Source organism: Caretta caretta, chromosome 1 (assembly GCF_965140235.1).
Source record: "Caretta caretta isolate rCarCar2 chromosome 1, rCarCar1.hap1, whole genome shotgun sequence".
Classification (NCBI taxonomy): domain Eukaryota; kingdom Metazoa; phylum Chordata; order Testudines; family Cheloniidae; genus Caretta; species Caretta caretta.
Genome location: NC_134206.1, coordinates 243703965 through 243728117, shown reverse-complemented (window position 1 = coordinate 243728117; position 24153 = coordinate 243703965). Strand labels below are relative to the sequence as shown.

At 44.0% G+C, this 24153-nt stretch overlaps 1 protein-coding gene across 12 annotated transcripts in view; it reads left to right on the top strand.

Annotated features, from left to right (window-relative positions):
* Window positions 1-24153, top strand: part of ERC1 (ELKS/RAB6-interacting/CAST family member 1) — a 538100-nt gene that overhangs the window by 97171 nt on the left and 416776 nt on the right. For all 12 annotated transcript variants that reach the window (XM_048828774.2, XM_048828736.2, XM_048828743.2 and 9 more), the window contains exon 3: window positions 13725-14141. In XM_048828774.2, coding sequence (XP_048684731.1) covers window positions 13725-14141 — 417 coding nt within the window. The remainder of the gene's footprint in view (window positions 1-13724; window positions 14142-24153) is intronic.

Sequence of the window (24153 nt, the reverse complement as noted above, 5' to 3'; positions counted from 1 at the left end):
TCTTGTGGCACAGAAGAATCTGATTCTCCCAGTTAACTTTCTTCAAATTAAATTCTGTGTGCACTTCAGAAAAATATCCTTTCCCAAGTACCATTACTGTATTTGATTCTCTGGACTGGTTATTTGGCTGTTGAAAAATGGTATCTAAGGAAGGGTTACGCAATCTGTTCTTGAAGACTAGGCATACTTACACTTCTATGTCCCACATTTATAGGATCTGGACCTTCTTTCAAAATCGGTTCATAAAAAGGAAGATTAATCCTGAAAAGGTTATGGTCAGCCAAATTCTTTTTTATTGGACAGGATCATCAAAGACCTCGAGCTGAGCATCCTCCAAGCAAACTAAGCAGAAATTGTGAAGTGGTTTAGACATAAACTTCAGGGTTAAATGAAGAACCCTGTTCAGATGTTATAAAGTTCCCAGGATTGGCAAGTATTGTCAGATTCAAGAAAGGATCCTTTGTTCCCTTGTGGAAACTTAGCTTCATATGCAGGCTTTATTCGAACTTCTGTCTTGAGCCGCTTATCTATCAATTCTGCATGATTATCACTGTTCACCCAGACATACTAGTGAACTACAAGCTCTCTCAGCTAGAGACGTTTGTCCTTAAGTCCACATGAACAAATAATTTCAAGAAAAATTAAAGAATTTTTCTCAAGTTAAATTCATAATTTCATCTGAGCCAGGAAGTTGTTTTTGTTGTTGTTCTAGGCTAGAAACTCCTAAACATTGCTGAGATGTTGCAGTTCTGAAAGTGTATTTGAATAGGACTGAATGGTTTAGGAAGTTAGCTTGCTTTATTTGGTATCTCAAAGAATGTGTGGTATCCAAAATTTTACTTGCTTTGTGGAGGATTGTCCCTCCTTAGGTGGAGAATGTACTGAGATTCAGGGACGCTTACAAGAGCAAAGGCTTTAATGTTCTCAAAGGGGGAGGGGGGGAACCCCTTTAGCAAAAATGGGTGGTACTTTGATAAAGATTAAGGCTTGATTAGACCTATGTAGAACTACAACACGGAACACTGTTTGTACATATTTGTTATACAGAAAAATTACATTGAAAGAATCTTATTAGGGTTGCAAATTTGAGCACTCAAAAGGTAGGAATGACAGAATTAAGGTTGCCTCACAACTTGTAAGCATGCATTAGAATAAAGTCTTTAATTATGCAATCATATACTTTTTTTTAAAGGGCCTCTTCCTCATTCAGTACACACAGATGGTGCTCAGTTAATTAGCAGCTAGTCAGTATTTTAATTTCTCCTTATTTAGTATGTGGCTCTGTCAAGGTTCCTTCCCCACTCTGAACTCTAGGGTACAGATGTGGGGACCTGCATGAAAACTTCCTAAACTTACTTTTACCAGCTTAGGTTAAAACTTCCCCAAGGTACAAACTATTTTACCTTTTGCCCTTGGACTTTATCGCTGCCACCACCAAATGTCTAACAGGTATATAACTGGGAAAGAGCCTGTCTGCAAACGTCTTTCCCCCCAAAATCCTCCCACACCTACACCCCCTTTCCTGGGGAAGGTCTGATAAAAATTCTCACCAATTTGCATAGGTGAACACAGACCCAAACCCTTGGATCATAAGAACAATGAAAAAGCATTCAGATTCTTAAAAGAAGAATTTTAATAGAAGAAAAAGTAAAAAGAATCACCTCTATAAAATCAGGATGGTAAATACCTTACAGGGTAATCAGATTCAAAACATAGAGAATCCCTCTAGGCAAAACCTTAAGTTACAAAAAGACACAAAAACGGGAATCTACATCCCATTCAGCACAGCTTATTTTCTCAGTCATTTAAAGAAATCAGAATCTAACGCATATCTAGCTAGATTACTTACTAAGTTCTAAGACTCCGTTCCTGTTCTGTCCCCGGCAAAAGCATCACATAGACAGAGAGAGAGAGGCTTTGTTTCTCCCTCCCCCCAGCTTTTGAAAGTATCTTGTCTCCTCATTGTTCATTTTGGTCAGGTGCCAGCAAGGTTATCCTAGCTTCTTAACCCTTTACAGGTGAAAGGGTTTTTCCTCTGGCCAGGAGGGATTTTAAAGGTGTTTACCCTTCCCTTTATATTTATGACAGGCTCTGTGCCTTATTTTCTGAACATTATTCAAATCCTGCTCTGATAGAACTATTAATTTCCTCACAGGCTTTTCTACAATGCTCCTCACTATAGTCTGAGTACTTCACAAATATCAATAAATTTATCATCACAACACTATGTGAGGTGAAGGAGTTGTATCCCCATTTTACAGTTGGGGGAACTGCAGCACGGCGATTAAGGTCAAAAGTTTTCTTTCATTTTGGGTGCCCAACTTGAGAGCCCTAGAACCAGATTTTTCAGAGTATATAGAACTTTATATGTTCAAAGCACAGCTCCTGTAGATTTCAGTTGCAGCTATGGTTGCTCAGCACTTCTGCAAATTAGATCCCATCTTATCAGGTTGGGCACCCACAAAATGAAGAACACACAGTTAATGACAACCTACAAATAGTTTTGTTTTAGTGACTTGCCTAATATCCCATTGGAACTCTGTGGCAGAAGAATGGATAAAATCCAGTTCTCCAGGACAGCCTTCAGCTGCCTTAACCGTGAGACCATCCTTTCTTGTTTTGTAGTCCACTGCCTCATTTAATACACCTTCCAACTTCTATAACAAATAAGGTAGGATCCCACAGACAACAGCCTTCTTCATTCCACAATCTCGATCCACCACCAGAACAGGTCCATCACATGCACTAAATGAGACCAGGTCCTCTGGGAAACCATTTTTCTGTGATTTTGAAATTAAAAACTGCATCCCACAGATGCATGGGGTTTCATAAATATTTTCTGACATCATAGGAGTGATGAGACTCAGAAATCTTGGGTTCCATTTCATGCTTTGGAGAAGAATGTGGTCTAGTGGGCACAGATTTCTCTGTCCTTTCACTCCAAACTTGACCATATTTGCACTGCCATTCCAACCTGTCCCTGTGTCATTTCTGTGTCTTCCCCACCCCATCTTTTTTTCTCACAGTCCCATTCTCCTGGCTACTCAGTCACTGTCTCCAGTCCTCAGGCTTCTCATCCCAATCTCCTTGTCCAGCCAGTCCTAGTCTCCCACTTCGAGCTCACTGTCCAAGGCCAAACTCTGTCTTTCCTGCTCCCACACCCAGTCCCACTCTCTTTGCTCAATTAGATCCAGTCTCCCTTGAGCTTGACATCCAATCTGTCTCTCTCTTCTCCACCCTCCAGCTGGCTCCCAGTCCTTTTCTCTCCCCATGGGTTCTTCATTCAATCTTAGTCTCCTCCACCGCCTGCCTGGTTCATTGTTCCAGTCTCTTTGCCCAGCTACTTCTAGTTCTCTCTCAGCATCTAGCTCATCAGATCTTTCTCCCTTGTCCCCATTCCCTCCCCCCCCCATCAGTTCCTAGTCCCAGTCTTCTTGTCCATGCAGACCCAGTCTGCCCCCTGCCCTTCCTATAGCTCCTTGTCCAGTCTCAGTGTTCTCACCCTCAGCCAACTGGGTTCACAGCCTTCTTACCATCCAGTTTCCCTCACCATCTCCCAGTTGCAGCTTCTCCATCCAACCACTCCAAACCTCCCACTACCCTGGCTCCAAGTCCCAGTCTTCTTGCCCAGTTAGTCCCTGTCAGAGTTTTATCTCCCTCCTCTAGTCCCAGACTCCTTGTTCCAATCTACTCCTTTCTCTTCTTCCTGGTCTAGCTTTTGTCACCTCTACATTCGAATCAGGTGGCTTTCTCTTCCTTGTTGTCTTGGTGCCAGCAGACAGGATCATTGAGAGCACAGGAGAGAGTGGCTTTCTGCTCTCAGTTCCAGTGCCTGGACCCAGTCTGGCCCAGAGCAGCCATTACAGGGAAATTCCAGCTTCAGCCTTATGAACCTGGGCCTGAGGGAGCATGCTCAATTCCTGTATGGGGATGCAGGGCCGGCTCCAGCTTTTTTGCCACCCCAAGCGGCAAAGAAAAAAAAAAGAAAAAGAAAAACCTGATTGAGCTTCTGCCAAAAAGGAAGAGAGGGAATGGAGGACTCGCCACCGAATTTCCGCCAAAGACCCGGACATGCTGCCCCAATAACGCAGGGAGTGCCGCCCCTTTCTATTGCCCGCCCCAGGCACCTGCTTCCTTCGCTGGTGCCTGGAGCCGGCCCTGTGGGGATGGCACATGCACAGCTTGGTCAGTGCTAGGAGCTATGAGAGACTGCAGCACTCTCAGTGATGATGGAATCTTTGGAGACTGTAGCTGCTAAAAATCCAAGTGTCTACTAAGCATGTAGTAACTGGTTTTTTTAAAGGTGCATAAATTGGCCAAACCTATTCATACAGTTTAATTTTCAGAGGGATGGAAAAATGCACATCCTTGATGCAAAGGCACCCCCCTGCCAAATTTTAGATTCCTGATCCAAAGCATGGGGTCACTAGAGCTGTCAAAGAAAAGGTCTCAATTTTTTAACATGGGCAGAACAATGTATTTTTCCCACTCAACTGAACTGTTTCGACTAAAATTTTCCAAAAAACTTCAGCTGGAGGCAGACACCTGGCATGTGAAATTGCAGCCCAATTTCACATTTGCAAAGTTACAAGCAAATAAAAACAGGGTCTTATAACAAGAATTTTAAGGCAACCTTAATAATAGTGCTACCAGCCCTGCCTTGGGGGTGTGTGTGTGTGTGTGTACACACATACAAAAAATTACATTAAAAGTATTTGGTTGCAAAGTAAAGCGCTCGGAAGTTGGGAAATGCCAGAATTGAGGTTGTCTGTATATACTAAATTCGCTCCCTTGTCCACGTGCGTTGTTATATAATTTTGTGATCATATACTCTTTTTTTTTTTTCCCTACAGCCCTGTTCTTCTCCCCTCCCCCATTATTCAATGAACAGGGACAACACTCAGTTAATAAGCAGGTATCAATATGTTGATTTATCCTCATTGATTTGCAGACAGAATTATTCATTTGCTCATGGAGTTTTCTGTGATGATGATCACTATAGTATGAGTGCTTTACAAACAATGATTTTGTTTTCACAAAACCTCTGAGGTGAGTGGGTAGTATTAATCTTCAGTTTAAATGTGGAGAATTAGAGGTGCAGAGATTAAGGTCAAAAGTGTTTGCTAATTTTGAGTGCATAATTTCAGTTGCCTAGGGTTTGATTTTTTTCAGAGTATTTAGCATTTTATAGCAGATTATATGTTCAAAGCCCAGTTCCCAGTGACTTCAGATGCAGCTGTGCGAGTGTTCATTCTTAGAAATTGAAGAACACACAATTAGTGACCACCTGTGGAAAGTTTTGGTTTAATTGACTTGTCAAGCATCACTCTCTGGCAGAGGTAGGGAAAGAATCCAACTCTCCAGGGTAACATTCAGCTCCCTTTACCATAAGACCATTCTTTGTTTTCGTGCCATCCCTTATATATTCACTATACATCATCTAACTTCCGCAATAAATGAGGTCTTACAGTCAAGAGCCTCATTCACTACATAACCCTGATTCATTCCCAGAGCACAGTTCATCATGTGCTCTGTAAGAGGCAAGGGACCTATGGAAAATCATATGTGATCATCTTATTAAGGACTGTATTATAATGCATATTGACAAGGGGGCCCAATTAAGGTTGCCCAGGCAACTTTAATTCTGTAACTCACTAACTTTGTGTGCTTGATTTTGAACTGTTAATGTTCTTATAATGTAGTTTTTGTGAGTGATTTCTGAGGTTTTTAAAAAAGCAAACTGAAATAACCTGAATTCTATCATGTGGAAGCATACTGAACCTTACATGGGTCATCAGCAGGGTTAGAACCTTTAGATCCAGATCACAGCACTCTGAGCTAACTGAGTGACTGATAGCAGTAGTCAGTTGTCATCCTCTATGTGGTTCCTCCACTAGAGGAGGTTGACACACAACACTTTACCAATAATTTTCACAGGTATTTGCTGATTGCAGAGGAATGCAACTTGGATTTACTTCCAGGTTCTGGAGCAAGTGTGCTCTAAAGGGCATACATGCTTCTTCCCTATTTCTCCCTGAGCCTGACCCTGTCTGCCTATATCTTTTCCAGCCTATCCCTGTGTCAGTTCTTGTCTCCCTTTCCTTTGCCCCCAGACCTTGTCTGATCTTTAGCCTCCCCTCCCCTTCTTCTGGCTCCCTGTCCGTGTTCTTGCCTCTCTTCCCCCCCCCAGTTCCTTGTCACAGCTCCTAGTCTTCCCTCACAGACACCTTATCATAATTTACTTGTTCACCCCCTACTTCATGCCTCTAGCTTAGTTCAGCTCCTTACCCCTGTGCAATTCAGTCAATCGCATCCTTCTCTTTTATGGTATTGGGATACCAGCAGCAGGAACGTTCAGAACACACGAGACATTTTCCCTGTCCCTCAGTTCCTGTGCCTGGCAGCACAGTAACCCACCCCTCACCCATCATGAGCCTCAATTGTGGGGAAAATCCTGCTTAGTTCCTGCATCTCTGGGTCGGAGCATGCTCAGTACAGATAAAAATCTTCGGAGAATTTAGCTGCCAAATTCTAACCAGTCTATACTGAGCATGTATGCATTTAGATTTTTTTGAAAGGCTTATTTCTTGGCCCGATTTTAAAGGTTTTTTCATATTTTTGCACAACACAGAGTACTTGTCATCCTATGCTGTGTAATGCAACAGAAGGTATGGACCCACTTCAGGCCATAGATAGAAGAGCTGTTTTATCATATGGCTCAGATTATTCCAGTTGCCAGTGAAAGTGTGTATACTACCTTTTAAATTATGTAATGCCACCAAGAACACGAGTTTGCAAACATCTTTCCAAGATCCACTCTGCTTGGTATAGGAGAGATACCTGTTGGTAGTTGAGAGACACTCACACTCCATAGAAGGCATATTTTTTTTATTTCTCCTTACAGGTTGCCTTGGTAAGCCTTTGTATCCATCACGTAAGTGAATTGTTTTGTCCCTCCTGAAACCAAAGTTTCCCTGTTTTGTCCCCCCTGAAACTGAAAGCATCCAGTTCTGCGCAGAATGGAAGTTTAGGTTCAAGTCACAAGTCCAATCTTATTTCATAAGATATACTTGAAATTTCACCTGTATCAGTAGATTTAAAGCTGTTCCATGCACCCACCACTGGCACAGAAGATACTTCATCACAACTCTTGATGTTTTTAGTTAAAAAAATTAATCTGTTCAGGGAAATCTGTCTATAATAGCTTACCAAGAAATTAATCAAATAGAATCACATTTTAGATTTTATGTTTTCAGAAAGTCCTAGTGTTGAGGTTTCTCTTAGTAGAGTGAGAGTAGATACCTTTAGAAATTCAGACATGGAATGGTAGCTGGTACTGGCTAACTTAGAGTTATAAAAATAACTTTCCTTTGACTACTCTAGCATATTAGAGTGTTTGTGACTTCTGCCAGGAAGAACAAATTAATATATAACTTAGAAGCCCAGTGACCTGCTGAAAGTGTATTATGGTACAAAAGTGGTAGCCAAACAGAATTTTCAGGAAGCAGTTACTGGATCTGACAGCACTCAATTAAAATTTATTTGTTCTGCAGACTTTAAATTCTAAGAGTCAGATGTCTACATCTCAGTCTTGGTTTCTTTTGGACTACAGGAATATCAATTTGTTTACTCCTGTCTGTTCTTTTTTAGGATTTAAATTTACAGTGGGTGCTTTTTTCTACAGTTTCTTGTGGATGTGTGGTTGCTTCATGACACCCCCTTAAACCAGATGAGTCATTCATGAGAGTCTGGTTCAGCAGACAGATGTACTACCAACAATCTTAAGCTCTTTATCTATAGAATTTGTTTACCTCCTTGCTCTTCTGCTGTCTCAGAGATAAATCAGTGTAAGGTTTTTTAAATATACAAGTTAATTCGTTTGGCTCCCACTTAAATTAAATCCTGTTAGAATCATAGCTTTGCTTCCGAGCTAAGCTACACACTATAAAAATCACTTTGTCATTTCCATACAAATAAGGATCCTGGTGCCCCTGAGCCATCTTACAGTCGGCATGTAGTGTTTTTGGAATCAGCAAGTTCTGTTTCATCAAGGCCCTGCTGGACATCTGACATTAGCCCTTTTGTCAGTTTCTCTGCATGGGCTGCAGCTGAATGTCAGCAGGGACTCCCTTCAGATAGACAGGCTTTTGCCTTGAGTATGCATTCAGCAGAATCTGTATCTCAGAAATGTTGCCAAAATGAGAACACTTTGAGAATGAGAGAGAGAGAGAAAGACTTCCTTATTTTCTCTCATAATTTGCGATTGAGTTTTGCTTTAGTGGCCCTGGTTTCTCCTAATATTTGGAGCATGGTTGCTGCCCAGCTTTGTGTAGCTCATCCTTTTCCTGACGTTTGGAATACTCTCATTTCAGGGAAGACTTATAAAGATAGCTTTTTAGAGAGGACTTTTAGTTTTCATATGTGCTGAGATGCTGGCAGGAAAAGCAAATTCATGATCTCATGTAGATTCTGCCAATTTCTGTGACTACTAAGCAGCTGAGATAGGGAGAACTTGTGGTGGAATCCCTCTACTGGTAATGCTTATCTCCCTGTAAGACACCATACAGTCATTCCAACTTCTGTTCTCAGAGGCTTTCTTTAACCTTGTGTAACGGGGTTGGGGCACCTCCTTGTGGCCATGTCTGGGGATTAACTCCTTTCTAGTCTGATGCCCCCTTTCTGTTGGTTGCTCACACTGCATTCCCCCTCACTCTCCAGGACTCACAGTGCTCCTTCTTTGTGATTCAGCTCTTTGGAAGATCGATGCCCCTGAAGGGTAGGCCTATACAATGAAGTCCCACTGGATCACCTGTTTGTATGCTGTTCCAGACAGTCTTTCACTCCAAGGCTAGGTCCTGTGCCACTTTCCCAGCAGCTGGGAGGAAACCTGGAGTCGCCCACTACTATGTACTCCAGCCTAGGGACCCTATATCCAGCAACTATAGTCTGCTTGCTCCCAGACTCTGTTGTTGTTTCACTGGACTCCTTCCTTGCTCCCTTTTTTATCTTCTGTTCCACTACCCTTGGTTTGCTGACCCTCCCAGGGGACTACTTCCCCTATTTGACATCATGGCAGACACTGTAGCCCTGAACAAACCTCCCTTCTCCCAGGGAGCAACTACAGACTACTTCCCCTGCAGACCCTTTCTGTTCTCAGCTTCATCCTTTTATACAAGCCTAGCTTGCTCCCTTCCAGGTGAACTTCATCTTCCATTAGGCATTTTTGATTCCAGGCTGTGCTCCAAGTGCAGCATAAGAGGTTAATTGACCGAATTTAACCTGCTGTGTCTTGTGTGGGGTGGACATCCCATCACACCTTGATAAACCTAGTTTGCTATCATTTATATAGTATTTTTCTGTCCATTTTCCTTTTTCCCTTTAAGCTTTCTGTGCTCTATTGATCATAAAGGTACATGTACAAGCTACAGAGAGTACAAAGGTAACTCAGTCTTTCCCAGTACGTAGCATTTTGCATCTAGAGAGTTCATAGAGAGTAGCTTGGTCATTGAACAGAGCCGCAGAGAATCACAAAAAACTTGTGTGTCATCCTGGTGATGTACTGGCATCTACATGTCATTAATCTGTCACAGTAAATAATTAGTTGTGTCATATATTGACAATCATCGTGACACAGTATTATGTAACATTGGCATGGTTTTCCCCTTGCTGCTGGGATAGGCAAGGAACTCCTTCCTCCCTTCTGGCTGCTAAAAAGTCTTCCTCCTCATCTTCTTGACTGCTGGGAGGGGAAGGGGTGTGTCGCCTCTTTCTACCTTGACCTGACCTGGCTGCTGAGACAGAAGGAAAAAGATGTCTGTTGCTCTCTTTCTATTTTAGTCACACTTTCCTTCAACAGGAGGGAAGTCACACTAGGGCTTGCCACACCACCAGTTCATTTATCTCTGCTTTTGGAACTGCATTGAATACACTGAGCAACATAGTATGCTTTTGTGATAGTGCTTTTCTTTCTACAGGATTTTGATCAGACCCAGAGGTTCAGAGTTTTGTATGCCAGCACATCAAGAACTGAATGAGTTATATCAGCTTTGAGTTGACTATCCCGCTAAGACTTGCAGGGTAATCACTTGCATTTCCTCTCAAAGATTCTCTCTCTACCTTTTCATCTGCAGAGGGCTAACTCACTAAAGAGGGAATTCTTCATGTTCAGTGACATCTAAAGACACTGTCAAGTACTGTAGGTTTCAATTTTTACCTACTCTTAAAATTGAGATTTGTTAACAATATGTTAAAAACTACAGCATCTTCTTCATGGAAACTGAAAGTATTGAGTGTTAAAAATATTAAAGGCATTACAAAAATAGTCTTACATTTATTTTGAGATCATGTGAGACACTTGCAATGAGCTCTTTCAAGCTTGTGTGAGGTTTCAAATGAATTCAGGATCTGAAACTAGGCTTAGCTTTTCAGTGGCCAATATTAGGTGGATTTATAAATAATATGTTCCCTTTCTTTCCCAAGGAATTGCAGTGATTAAAGAATGCAGGCAGAGAAGTGGATGAGAAACAGTGGTAAAACTCAGTTTATGAGGGAAAGTGAGTATGTCCTATTTAAAATGTAGAAGAACAGTATGCCCACCCAAAGAACCACCTTATAGTTCATACCAATAGGGCACTGTTCCATTGGTATCAAAAACAGAAAAGCAGCCTATTAGCCAGCAGACAAAAGAACTCTAGAGAGCAATAATATACTGGGAAGAAGAGCGTATCAATTTTCCTGCATCTTAATTTACTGCTACACTGCATACTATCTTTTTTTTCTTCAGTTAAGTAGTTCAGAGTACGTAATTGTAAGCAGTAATTCATAAACCTATTGCTGATCTCTTATTTGCAAACTATTTAGCTCTTCTTTCTTCCTAGGAAACATACTTTGACTACATTTGCAAGTTACTGACCCTTCCACGGGGTACAGCATAACTCTGTTGTCCTCACCCATGAATCTGAAATGACAGGAATCCCATAAGTGCTGCTTCTATTAGCATCAACATTTTTCTCTTTAACTATTACCCTATTTGAACTACTTAAAATAGCTTTCAGTTTCTCAGCTCAGATGTTGATTGTTTGCGTCTGTGGAAAATCATTCATGTTGAATTTGGGGAGATGTTTTCCTGGGGTACAGCTTTGCCTGAGACATGATCCTACATCAATTAGATTATGAACATTCAAGTCTAGGAAGTTTGTTGTGGTGACTTCTTTTTAGTTAGGGTTATAAATAGCCTAAGACTGATTCTGTGGCAGTACAGGAAGCCACTCTGCTGTTCTAATGCATGTGGTGGCAATTCAGAGGAAGCTGCTTCTCCTGCCTTCCTGGAGGGAGGAAAGTGACAGAGTGGGGGCGAGGTCAGTGTAGATACATGTGAAATATGGATGTTAAGCAGACCATGCTCTGTGGTTGAAATGGGATGAGTATAGTTTCCCAAATAAAGATAAGTTCCATTTTGGTGTATAGACTGGCTACCTTAGGTATTTGCACTGAGCTTAGTGGAGCACTTTCCAATTGTTTGGTGCAAATTCTCTTGTTAGCAGTGCAGCCCCATTGGTATTGCAGTGGTGTAAATTAGGAGAATGTGAATGCATGAAATTTGTTTTTACAATTTAGTCTGCATGGATGAGTTGGATAAACTGTAGTAGTTTGGCTGCCCGCCTTCCTCCTCATTCACATAACATGCTTGCTGTTGCTCTTCTGAGCTTTAAAGTGTGGAGGTGTAATGACATTTTTGTCTGGAATGCAGCTTGGAGAAGTGACACTGGCAATTGTTTCAAAGAAGATTGAAAGCTAAAAGTGCTTTACAATTCCAGGTTGTGGTGTGCTCAGCGCATAAGTTTTCTTCCATTTTGCAAGTAAATGAGTGGGTAGAAATTCAGATTATCACATACACTTTACCTTACAGTACACAACAAATAATGATCCATATTCAGGAATACACCTGTGTGAGAGATCCAGAACCATCATTATAACTTAAGTACTATTTTCTGCTGAACTGAAACAGTAACTGTCAAGTATCATAAAATTACAAATAGAAGAAAAGGTCAAATAAGCCTCAAAAGCTTGAGATAACTCCCTTTGGGGGGGGATCCCAAATAACGGGGCTTGGAGTGTTTGAGCTCTCACATAGTGAGGAAAGTAGTACCGAAATAGTTGTTTACAGCCCCACAAACTGCCTTCATACATCAGTCCCTACAATACCAGTAGCTGTTAAAACTACAAAGATAGACTAAATTCATGTGTTTATGAAGTAGCAAATATCTCTTACTCCCTGTTCCCTTTTTCATAGGAATATGCAACAAACAAATTACTGGAGGAATCCTACAGTCTCCTTGATTACATCTCCTGTGCATTATACATCTTGCAGTGAAACTCACTTTCTGTATTTAACTTTCAAATAGAAGGTCGCTTCCCGGAGTGGTTTATTTGGATTTTATTTAGATTATAAACTGCTGGGCTATTTTGCCTTCTGTACATCAGCCAGCCAAGAGATGACACTCATGAAACCTGTCATTTCTAGTGCTTACACTATTGCTACCACTGGTTGCATCTGTGCTGTTTTTGGAAGTTGCTGTAATATAGGCACTTATTTTTCTAGTGTCGAATTCAATTCAGCTGGCCTGTTCAACGGCAAACTGAATGTTGTCAGTCCCTTTGCCTTTCCCAAGAAAAGAGGATAGTTTTGTGGTTGTCTCAGATTTGTCAGTCAGACCTCCTTTCTATTTTTACATCTTCTACAAACTTCCTGTCTTGCCTGGATATTATTTCATTCAGTGCCTTGTTTTTTTCTCTGTAAATGGAAATAATGCTTACCAGCTCACAGAGCAGGTACATCTACACAGCAAAACAAAAAAACAACTCTGAACCCCATGGAAGCAAGTCTCAGAGCTCGACTTGGATTCATGGTACTCACACTATGGGGCTAAAAATTACAGTGTAGACTTTCCCACTTGGGCTGGAGCCTGGACTCTGAGACATAGCTCCCTCACTGGATTTCAGAGTCCAGAACATCTACACTGCTATTTTTAGCCCCATAGCAGGAGCCCTACAAGCCTGAATCAGACCAGGCTTTGAGATTCTCTACCGTGTGTGTGTGTGTAGCTGCATTGTAATAGAGCGAATTGTTCTGCAGTCCTATGCTGACATCTTTTTAATAATAATGATTCTTGAGGGATGGGAAACAAAATGTAGAACTAACTTTTTTAAATAATTTGATATTGCTTGTTCATGATCTACCACAGTGTTTCCTCCCTCACTCTATTAGAAGGTCAGCACTAACAACCAGTGTCTCTTTACTCCTTGTTTGTTTGCTGATGTCCACAAGGAATTGCTCTACTTCTTGGACCTTTGATGCTGAAATGAGATGAACTGAGAATAACAGATTAGCGAAGTGTTCACTTATACTTTTCAGTATACTAATTTTTCCTGGTAATACTCTTCCATTCTGGACATTGACTTGCACAGGTGGGTGGAGATAGGGGAATTACATGTAAGAGGATCTTTCTCCGTCATTCAGGGCCTTACAATTTGCAGCTCAGTAACTCCCCAACCCCACACCCCCAAAGTTGGGGAAATTATAGTTATCTGCTGTCAAAAATGTTGAGTGTTGGCAGCTTTTGTGTATTCCTTCTGACTGATCGGTCAAGAGGATTCAAGCAGCCCATGTATTTACAATTTTTCACTAAGGAAGGGAATTCACTGATTTAGTTTTCTGCTTCCAGCACATGCAGATGACGATCCAGGCTCTCCAGGATGAGCTTCGGATCCAGCGGGACCTGAACCAGCTATTCCAGCAGGACAGCAGCAGTAGAGCCAGTGAACCATTTGTGGCAGAGCTGACAGAGGAGAACTTCCAACGACTTCATGCAGAGCATGAGCGCCAAGCCAAGGAACTTTTCCTGCTGCGCAAAACCTTAGAAGAGATGGAACTGCGCATTGAGACTCAGAAGCAGACCTTAAATGCCCGTGATGAGTCCATCAAAAAGCTGCTGGAGATGTTGCAGAGTAAAGGACTGTCTTCAAAAGCCACAGAGGAGGATCATGAGCGGACAAGACGGTTGGCTGAAGCAGAGATGCATGTCCACCACCTGGAGAGCCTGCTGGAACAGAAGGAGAAGGAAAACAATATGCTGAGAGAGGTGAGTGACTCAGACATTAGCTTATCTCAAAAATAATTCATTCCATGAGCGATCTTCCTGTCCCTGCTTTCCAGCGTTAATCTCTGCTAATTCATGCTTGTATACCTTCCATTCCTTTTCTGATATTCACCCTTTCACCACTGTGGGATCAGCATTTCCCATCATGGATAGGCTGCAGATTAAAAAATAATCTGATGGAGTTTGTCCCCTAAATTAAAACCTCTCAGTGGTTTCTCTTGTTTGTTTTTGTGTCCTGTCCCCCCGCCCCGTCCCCTCCCACCTCTTGTTTGCCTTTACTCCCCACATGAAGCTGTGGAAGTTCACTATCACGGGAATGTAACGTTCATTCAACTTTTTTTTTTTTTTTTTTTTTTTTAAATTGAGAGCAAACATCTACCTGTATTTGGGAAAGCACTGAGAGAAATCTTGGCAGCATTAATGGATGATCACTCTACAGTTTCCATGGAAACAGTTGACTTGCTGTGAAGGGTTTTTGTGATAAAAACATTAGCTACCTCAGATGCACAGCCAAAAAAGGTTATTTAAAGGAACACAGTTGCAAAAATTTATAACAAAACAGTACTTAGATATGTATTCTATATTGTGGACATATGATGACAAGCATTCTTAAGTATAAATCACCCACAACCAGTTATAATGAAATCTATACTAGTCCTTTAAACAGTACTTATCTATCTTAGAGAAATACATGAAAATCAGCAATGTGCATCCCTCAGTCTGCAGCCAGCGTCATTAAATTTCTTGTCACTGTATTTCCCCTATTACCTGTAGATAATGTAACAGGTAACTCTGAAAATGCTGGCATTTTCCTGTTGATACATGGATTCAACAAAGGCAAAGTTTTCCAAAAAGTTAGGGTTGCAGAATTATCATGATGGCACATAAAAATTTGGTAACTGAACATACAGTGACAAAGCTCTGTCCTTGCCTCCGTGGGTCCCATGTTTTCTGGTGGATTTCGCTAGCCTCAGAGGCTCACTGTGACCCTCCACATAACCCTTCTTTCTCTAGAGACAAGGGTCACAGTCTACTGAGCCATTTTCATCATAAGCCAGCAAGGGAGGTGAGGAGAAGTTATCCTTCCTTGCACAGTCTCTGTTGTCTCCCAGTCTCAGTGATTAATCAGGGGGCAAAGGTGGGGGTGGAGCCCAGGCCCACCCTCTACTCCAGGCTCCAGCCCAGGGATCCTAACAGTATCAGCTAAGGTAGCTGCCATTTTAGAAACATGACATGTACAATTCCCTGGGCTACTTCCCCCACAGCAGCCCTCACTTCCTCAAGCTCCACTTCACCCTTACCTCAGGGCCTCCTTCCTTGTGCCTGATATGGTGTGTACTACTCAGCCTCTCCAATAGCACAACTTCCTTCCACAGCTCCTGACATGCACACCCACCTGACTGACTGGGAGGCTTTTAACTAGTTTCAGCCAGCCCCTGATTGGCTTCAGGTGTCCCAATCAACCTAGCCTTCTCCCTGCCTTCTGGAAAGTTCTTAATTGGCCGCAGGTGTCTTAATTGACCGGGAGCAGCTTCCATTTCACTTAACCTGGTCTTATTGGGATTTGTTTAGCCTGGAGCTAATATATCTATCTCCCACTACTTTTCTATAGCCATCTGGCCTTGCCCCATCACAATACATATAACTAGGTTCATAATCTCAAATCAATGAAGGCTACACTCAGAAGGACCTCAAGACTTCTGGAATATGTTGCTCAAATAGTTTCACTTTTGTTTCTACTGCCTGTCCTTCCCTTCTCACATTTCTCTCCAGACTTCTTCTCCTTGTCCAGATCTGTTCCATCCCCAACAATCTTCTATTCATTGAACTTTTTGAAACTTTGCACTTTTAGAGAGAGGTAAGGGAGTGACTCAGTATACACAAATTTGCATATGGACAATAGGGTTGAGGTCTGTTATTTCTCATCTCTCTATATTATTTATTTAAAAACATTTTTGCTGTTAACAAGCATGTCATCTCTGGAGACAGAAATCCACAGTTTGAGAACTGCAAAATTAAGCATCTCTTAATTTTAATTATTATTCTAGACTGAGCACTGAGTCCTATTGGGTAGATAGAAAGATTAACCTAAATAATCTATACAGAAAATTGGGTCCCTAATCCATGAACTATTGGAACTTATTTACAAAATTTTTCTTAAACATTACATGAGTATATTGTCTCATACTATAGAATTAGAATTTATAATCCCTATTCCATGATGAGATATATTTGAGCTATAATGTATCTTAATTAAAACGATCTTTAGATGCTTTTTGAGGAAAAATCCTATTTTATAAAAAAAAATCCGATTTAAATAAAAAAAAAATCCGATTTTTAATTTTTTTTAAAAAGTGGTGTGACCGTGGGGGAAAGAGGGGGGATTTGTAAAGCTGTTCTAAGGAAGTTATAGGATTGCCACCTCACTTCTGTGCTGCCTTCAGAGCCCAGGTCTGAAGACAGCAGCTGCAGAGCTTCCTGGAGGTGAAGGTGAGTTTGATTTTGCCCTGCTGCTGGGAGCACCCCAGCCAGGGGCTCCTAGCTGCTCGTCCTGGCTGGCTGGGAGGGACAGGATTTGCTCTTCCCCTGCATGGCCACTCTTGACGGGATATGAGACCCAGCTCTGGGTACTTTCCCTGGCTGCAGGAAGCTCTGCAGCTGGGCAGCACCCCTGGAGCTTCCTGTAGCTGGAGGAGATTCCCGGAGGTGGGTCTGATCTCCCCTGTGCTCCTGGGAGTGCCCAACCTAGACCTCACCCACTGTAACTTGAGATCATTGCTCCTTGTTCTGTCATCTGCCACCACTGAGAACAGCCTAGCTCCATCGTCTTTGGAACCCACCTACAGGTAGTTGGTAATTGCTATCAAATTCCCCCTCACTCTTCTCTTCTGCAGACTAAATAAGCCCAGTTCCCTCAACCTCTTCTCATAAATCATGTGCCCCAGCCTCCTAATCATTTTCGTTGCCCTCTGCTGGACTCTCTCCAGCCATGTCCACTGTTTTCCCTATATCCACAAAGCCAGTTATCTCATCGTAGAAGGCAATCAGGTTGGTCAGGCATGACTTGCCCTTGGTGAATCAGTGTTGACTATTTTAATCACCTTCCTCTACTCCAAGTGCTTCCACCTGGATTCGTAGAGAACCTGCTCCATGATTTTTCTGGGTACTGAGGTGAAGCTGACCTGTCTGTAGTTCCTCTTATTCTCCATCTTCCCTGTTAAAAAGATGGGCACTATATTTGCCTTTTTCCAATTGCCATGAGTTTTCAAAGATAATGGCCAATGGCTCTGCAATCACATTAGCCAACTCCCTCAGCACCCTCGGATGCGTTGCATCCAGCCCCATGGACTTTTGTGTATCCAGCTTTTCTAAATTGTCCTTAACCTGTTCTTTCACCACTGAGGGCTGCTCCACTCCTCCCCATACTGTGGTGTCCAGTGAAGACTGAGGGGAAAAAAAAAAGCATTGAGTACTTCAACTTTTTCCACATCATCTGTCGCTAGGTTGCTTCCCCATTTCAGTAAGGTCTCACACTTTCCCTGACCACCTCCTGCTTGCTAACATACCTGTAGAAACCCTTCTTGTTACCCTTCACATCCCTTGCTAGCTGCAACTCCAGTTCAGCTTTGGCCTTCCTGTTTACACCCCTGCATGCTCAAAGAATATTTTTATACTTCTCCATAGTCATCTGTCCAAGTTTCCACTTCTTGTAAGCTTCCTTTTTGTGTTTAAGCTCACCAAAGATTTCTCTGTTAGGGCAAGCTGGTTGCCTGCCATATTTGTTGTTCTTTCTGCACATCGGGATGGTTTGTTCCTGCGCCCTCAGTAAGGCTTCTTTAAAATACATCCAACTCTCCTGGACTCCTTTCCCCTTCATATTAGCCTTCCAGAGGATCCTGCCCATCAGCTCCCTAAGGGAGTCAAAGATCAGACCCACCTCCACCTCCGGAAGCCTCCTCTGGCTGCAGGAAGCTCCAATGCTATTTCCCAGCCCTGGAGCTTCCTAGAGTAGAGGGAATTACCTGGCGGTGGGTCTGATCTCCCCCTGAGAATGGCCGTGTAGGGGAAGAACAAATCCTGTCCCTCCCCAGCCCAGCCGGGACTAGCAGCTACGAGCCTCCTGCTGGGGTGCTCACAGCAGCACAGGGGAGATTGGATTTCACGGAGAAGGACTTATTTCACGGTCCGTGACACGTTTTTCTCAGCTGTGAAATTGGTAGGGCCCTACTAATATATAATTGTCACTTCTAAATACTTATCAATCTTATACTTCTAGAATCCTAAAATTTAAATCTGTTTAGCATACAAAGATTATATGTGATATCACATGTTAATCTTGACATCACACAAGAAATGAATGATAAAATGAACTAGTAGGCTGCAATTGCTTAATGGAAAATAGGTCTTGTCAAACAGACCTTATTTCATTTTTTTTTTTTAATTTTTTTTTTTTGAGATTGCAAGTTTGGTTGGTAAAGGTGACTGTATAGATATAATATATCTCGTCTTTTGTAAGGCATTTGACTAGTTTCCACATGACATTCTGAGTAAAAAGTTAATACTGTATGGTACCAATGAAGTACACATTAAATGGGCGAAGGATTGGCTAACTGATAGATCTCAAAAAGTAGTTGTTAATGGGGAATTTTCATTGAATGGGAATGTTTCTAGTGGAGTTCCACAAGGATCTGTTTTAGGCCTGATATTATTTAACACTTTCATCAATGGTCTAGAAGAAAATATAACATCATTGCTGATAAAATTTATAAATGGCAAAAAGATTGGTGGAGTGGTAAATAGTAAGCATAGGGCAGTTATATAAAGCAAACTGGATCACGTAGTACGCCGGGCCCAATCAAATAGGCATTTTAGTACAACCCAATGCAATGTCATACATCTAGGAAAAAGATTTGCATTTAGTACAAATGCAAATCTCCAAGGTACCTTGGAGAGATGAGTACTCCTAAGCGTTTACTATTATTACTCTTGGATGAATTCTGCACCACTCTGTGGGTGCAGAATTCATATCATCCACAGATTTCTTTACTCCCTGCGAAAAATGGGGAAGCAAAGAAATCTTTGGGTGAGATGCATCCCTTCCCTGGCAGCCTAGGCGTGTCTGTTCGAGTGCCGGGAGCAGCCAGCGGAGATGTAAATCACCACAGGGGGTAGGGCTGGGCGTGTGTGCGTGGAGACACATTAATCACCACCAGGGGGCGGGGTTGGTTGGGCATGCATGGGCACAAGAGAGACTCTGTCCATCTAGCTCACCCAGAGTGGAGGGATAGGGCTTCTGGTTGTTCAGAGGTAGGTGTGAGGCAGGCTCTGTCCCCTCAGGCAGAAAAGAAATGTAGCAGCCTGCCTACATAGTTGTTAATGTTCCTATTCATCGATGAAGTGAGCTGTAGCTCACGAAAGCTTATGCTCAAATAAATTGGTTAGTCTCTAAGGTGCCATAAGTACTCCTTTTCTTTTTGCAGAAATTAATGTTGTGTATGCAGAATTTCCTCCCTCCCCCGAAATGGGATGCAGAGTTGCTGGCTGCCACTAGGGGCTGCTGCACCAGACAGAGCCCAGCTCACAAATAGAAAACACGGCTGGGGGGAGGGGGAGGGAACTGGCGGGTTCCCAGCAGCTGCAGTTCTTGGCAGGCCCTGAGGGAAGGCGATGGCGGTGCACAGGAAACTCCATACAAACCTGGGGCCCAGCATAAGGCTGTTTCTCCTTCTGGATCGCTGGGCAGGGAGGGGATACCAATGTCTGGGCTGGGTCGGAGAGGGTCTGTGGCTGGACTGTGTGGGGGGGCGCTGCAGCTGGGTTCTGGGTGCGGGGAGAGGGTGCAGGTGCTTGGGCTAGGGGGGCCCCTGCAGCTGGGCTCTGGGGGGGGGGACACAGCTGGCCTATGGGGGGGGGGTGTAGGTGACTGTGGTGGAGTGCCACACAGCTGGGCTCTGGAAGAGTGGGGGCAGAGAAATATATATTGTATGTGCTTTGTGGTCAAGTTGAAGTGGGGACCTTAACTTTTGCAAGTCCTGGATCTTCCCTCCACGCCCTCCCTACCCCCATTTTAACTATGTTGTATCAATGGATGTTTGGATTTAAAATTCCTATTTTAAAGGGGAAAAACTCCACCATACATAAGTGAGCATTTCAAGCAGTCACTTGAGTGATATGTACAAGAAATGTAACCGTGTCTCCAAAGTATGATTACTTTAACACCTGCGCGGCTTAAGTGCAATCTTAATGGCTCTGCTTCAGTGTTAATAGACAATTGAATTGATGTCTTGTAGTCAGCAGCAGAATGACTGGGCTGAGAAGGAGGTCAGGGTGTACATCTGCTTTACAGTGGCCTGTTTCAAATTTCCCAGGCTTTCAAGGCCACTGCACAATTTGGAACACCAAGTCCAACAGCTGTAGTATTTGAATTGAATGTGTTCTAATGACATATATAGACTATTGGGATGGGGGAGGAGTAAGTGGCTGAAGTCTCTCAACTGCTACCTCTTAACCTGTTCTTAAAATTGAAGATTCTACAAACTCTGCATATATGCACTAAATGCAATTTTAAATAGTCATAATAAATGTATATATAATTATATGTGGAGTTGATAGAACCACCAATAGTTAATGTTGCCTGACAGTTTCCATTACAGGACCCTGTTTTCATTTCCTTATGCCTTTGCCAAACTTTTCCAGAGGTCTGTCTTAAGCTGTTTTTAAGATTTAGCTAATACAGTTCTGTCATTTTTGAGAATGAGGTTGGAGAAAAATATGTTTTGCTTATGTTACCAAAAAACAAACATCCCCCTTCTGTCTCTTTTTGAGAAGTTCTTGCACCTCCACGATTTGAAGCAGGGATTTGAAATTTGGCAGGAGAGTTGCTCTTGTGTTTAGAGTGAGCCTTTTTCTGTCCTGGTGAAAATGTACTGAAATTTGGCCATATAATTAGCCTCTGAAAACATCTCAGTTCACACAGGGTTAAAAGAGAATTGTCAGAGTGGGGCATCTAAATTCTCCGATTTGGTCTTACTGAGCATGCTTAATCCCCTCACAGCTCCTGTATGCCAACCAGACTGTACATGTTCCATCCCACAGCTTGGGCATGGGGTGGTGCTGAGCAGGATTTCCCTGTAATTACTCCTCCTGATTACTGGAGGCCTCAGGGAGATTCTTCCATGTGCTCTCCTTCTGTTGGCATCTTGTCAGTCAGGAGGAGGAGGAGAAAGCATTTGATCAGAAAGCTGAGAGAAGTTTGTGGTGGGGATGAGGTTTTTTGTTTGTTTTTGGGGTGGATTTTTTTTTTTTTTGCATGAACCGATGGTGGAAAGGGAGGTAGCCCCAGGCATAGATTGCTGGCAACCAGCTACAGCAGATCCACCCAATGGCACCATTCGCAGAGCAGCTACTACAGATGGTACTCCCGCTCCTTTACACGGGACTCGTGGTCTCAGGCCTGGCACCGCTACTCATCCCCATCCTTGGATAGCGGTCATTCGTGCGTCAGCCCAGCCGCCCCTCAGAGCCGGCAGCCAGCGGACCAGATGAATCTGGCGGGGCAGCCTGCTCCAACAGTGCCGCAACACATGCAATGGCACCAGGCTTCCTGGCCAGCGGCCTAGTACCAGTGGACCCCACAGGCCCCGACGCAGACCCCGCAGGTGGCTCGCTTGGTAGCCAAGGCCTCAGACCATCAGCCTCCCTCACTCAGCCCCCCAGGAGGGGGTCAGTGGAGCGCTCCTCCCCGGCCCCTCATTCAGAAGGGGACCAGGCGCTGGGGACTGCAGCACCGGTGGGAACGCAAAGTGCCGCGCCTCCATCCTCATCCTCCCCAGATGAGGCCATCACGGTGCCCCCTCCTTCTGTTCCCCAGGAGGACACAAAAGCCCACCAGGAGCTCCTGAAAAGCCTCAATTTACAGACTCAAGAGGTGGAGGAGCCATCAGACTCCCTCTTTGATGTCCTCTGAGCCACAGAGCCGGCGAGGGTGGCCCTCCCCGTCTATGAAGGGGTAGTGAAAATCTCCACTGCCCTATGGCAGACCCCATCTTCCTTGCCCCCCATCTCTAAGAGGGCAGAGTGGAAGTATTTCATGCCCACCAAGGGGCACGAATATCTCTATACTCACCCTGCCCCTAGTTTCTTGGTGGTCGAAGCAGTCAACCACAAGGAGTGCCAAGGCCAGCCCACTCCCACCCCTAAGAATAAGGACTCGAGGAGGCTAGACTTGTTTGGTAGGAAGCTTTATTCTTCTTCAAGCTTTCAACTGAGGGTGGCAAACCACCAAGACCTTCTGGGCAGATATGATTTTAACTTATGGAGCTCAATGCCAACGTTTACATACTCCCTCCAGGAATGTGATAGGAAGGAGTATAAGGCCCTGGTGGAGGAGGGCACCGCTGCTGCCAGAGCAGCCCTTCAGGCAGCCTCGGACACAGTGGACACGGCAGCAAGAACCATGGCCTCTGCAGTGTCCATGAGGAGAGCATCATGGCTCCTGCTGTCCGGATTGTCCAGTGAGGCACAGAACTCCTTACAGGACCTGACGTTTGATGGCAAGGCCCTGTTTGCAGAACAAACGGACCTGAAGATACACGGTCTGAAGGACTTCCACACAACCTTAACGACTCTTGGCCCCTATGTCCCGGCCCCGGCCAGGACCAAATTCAAGCCTCAGCAGGTCCCCAGCCAAGATACCCACTCCCGGCATGAACCTTCTTACAGGAAATCTAGAACCTATAGGAAATGTCCACAGTGGCAGTCTCAGTCTGCCCTCCAGCCTGGCCCCTCTAAGAGCAAGCAGGCGGGTAAGCGCCCAGGGATGACTTACCAGTCTGCACCAGGAATCCGCCCACCTACCCTTCTCCAACCGTCTTTACACATTCCTCCCACAGTGGTCTCTGCCGTTCTCAGACCGCTGGGTCCTCAATACCATCTCCCAGGGCTATACTCTCCAATTTCTTCCTACCCCACCTACCCATCCCTCTTCAGGAACCCCTCTCACGAGAGCCTAGTCGAGGAAGAGGTGAGGTGGCTCCTTCACCGGGGAGCGGTGGAGGTGATGCCTGCGGAGTTCAGGTACAAAAGGTACTACTCCTGCTATTTCCTTATCCCGAAGGCCAAAGGGGGCCTCAGGTACATGGTAAAAGTCAAGTTCTACATGGTCTCCCTGGCCTCCATTATTTCCTCCCTGGATCCCAGAGACTGGTACGCTGCCCTCAATCTCCAAGACGCGTACTTCCACATTCACATATTCGGGGGCCACAGGCATTTCCTCCGCTTCACAGTAGGACAGGAACACTACCAGTTCACCGTCCACCCGTTTGGCCTCTTAGCGGCACCCAGAGTCTTCACAAAGTGTATGTCTTTGGTGGCGGCCTACCTCAGAAGTCGGGGTGGGTCCAGATCTTCCCCTATCTCAAAGACTGGTTGGTCAAAGGCAGCTCCAGATCGCAGGTACAGGACCATGTAACACTTCTCCTGTCCACATGCACCAGACTGAGGCTGTTGGTAAACAACATAAAATCTACATTAGTACTGGTACAATGAATAGAGCTCATTGGCACAATTCTTGATGCAACATCGGCCAGAGCTCCCCTCCGCTAGACAGTTTCGAAACCTTGAGGAATCTCATCCGGAGATCACGAGGTTTCCTGTGACAACTGCCAGGGCGTGCCTCCAGCTCCTGGGTCACATGGCAGCATGCACATATGTGGTATGCTATGCCAGACTCAGAATGCGACCCCTTCAGCTCTGGCTGGCCTCAACGTTCTCCCAGTCCAGAGACAGGCTGGACAAAGTCCTCATCGTGCCCAACGCTGTACTAGCCTCCCTCTGTTGGAGGACCACCCCGGAGAACGTGCTCCGAGGGGTCCCATTCAGGAGGTGCTCCCCAACCATAGAATTGGTGTCCGATGCATCAGACTTGGGGTGGGGAGCCCATGTGGGAGACCTCCAGACAGAGGTGAAAGTAAGCTGGTCCAGTCTGGTACGACGT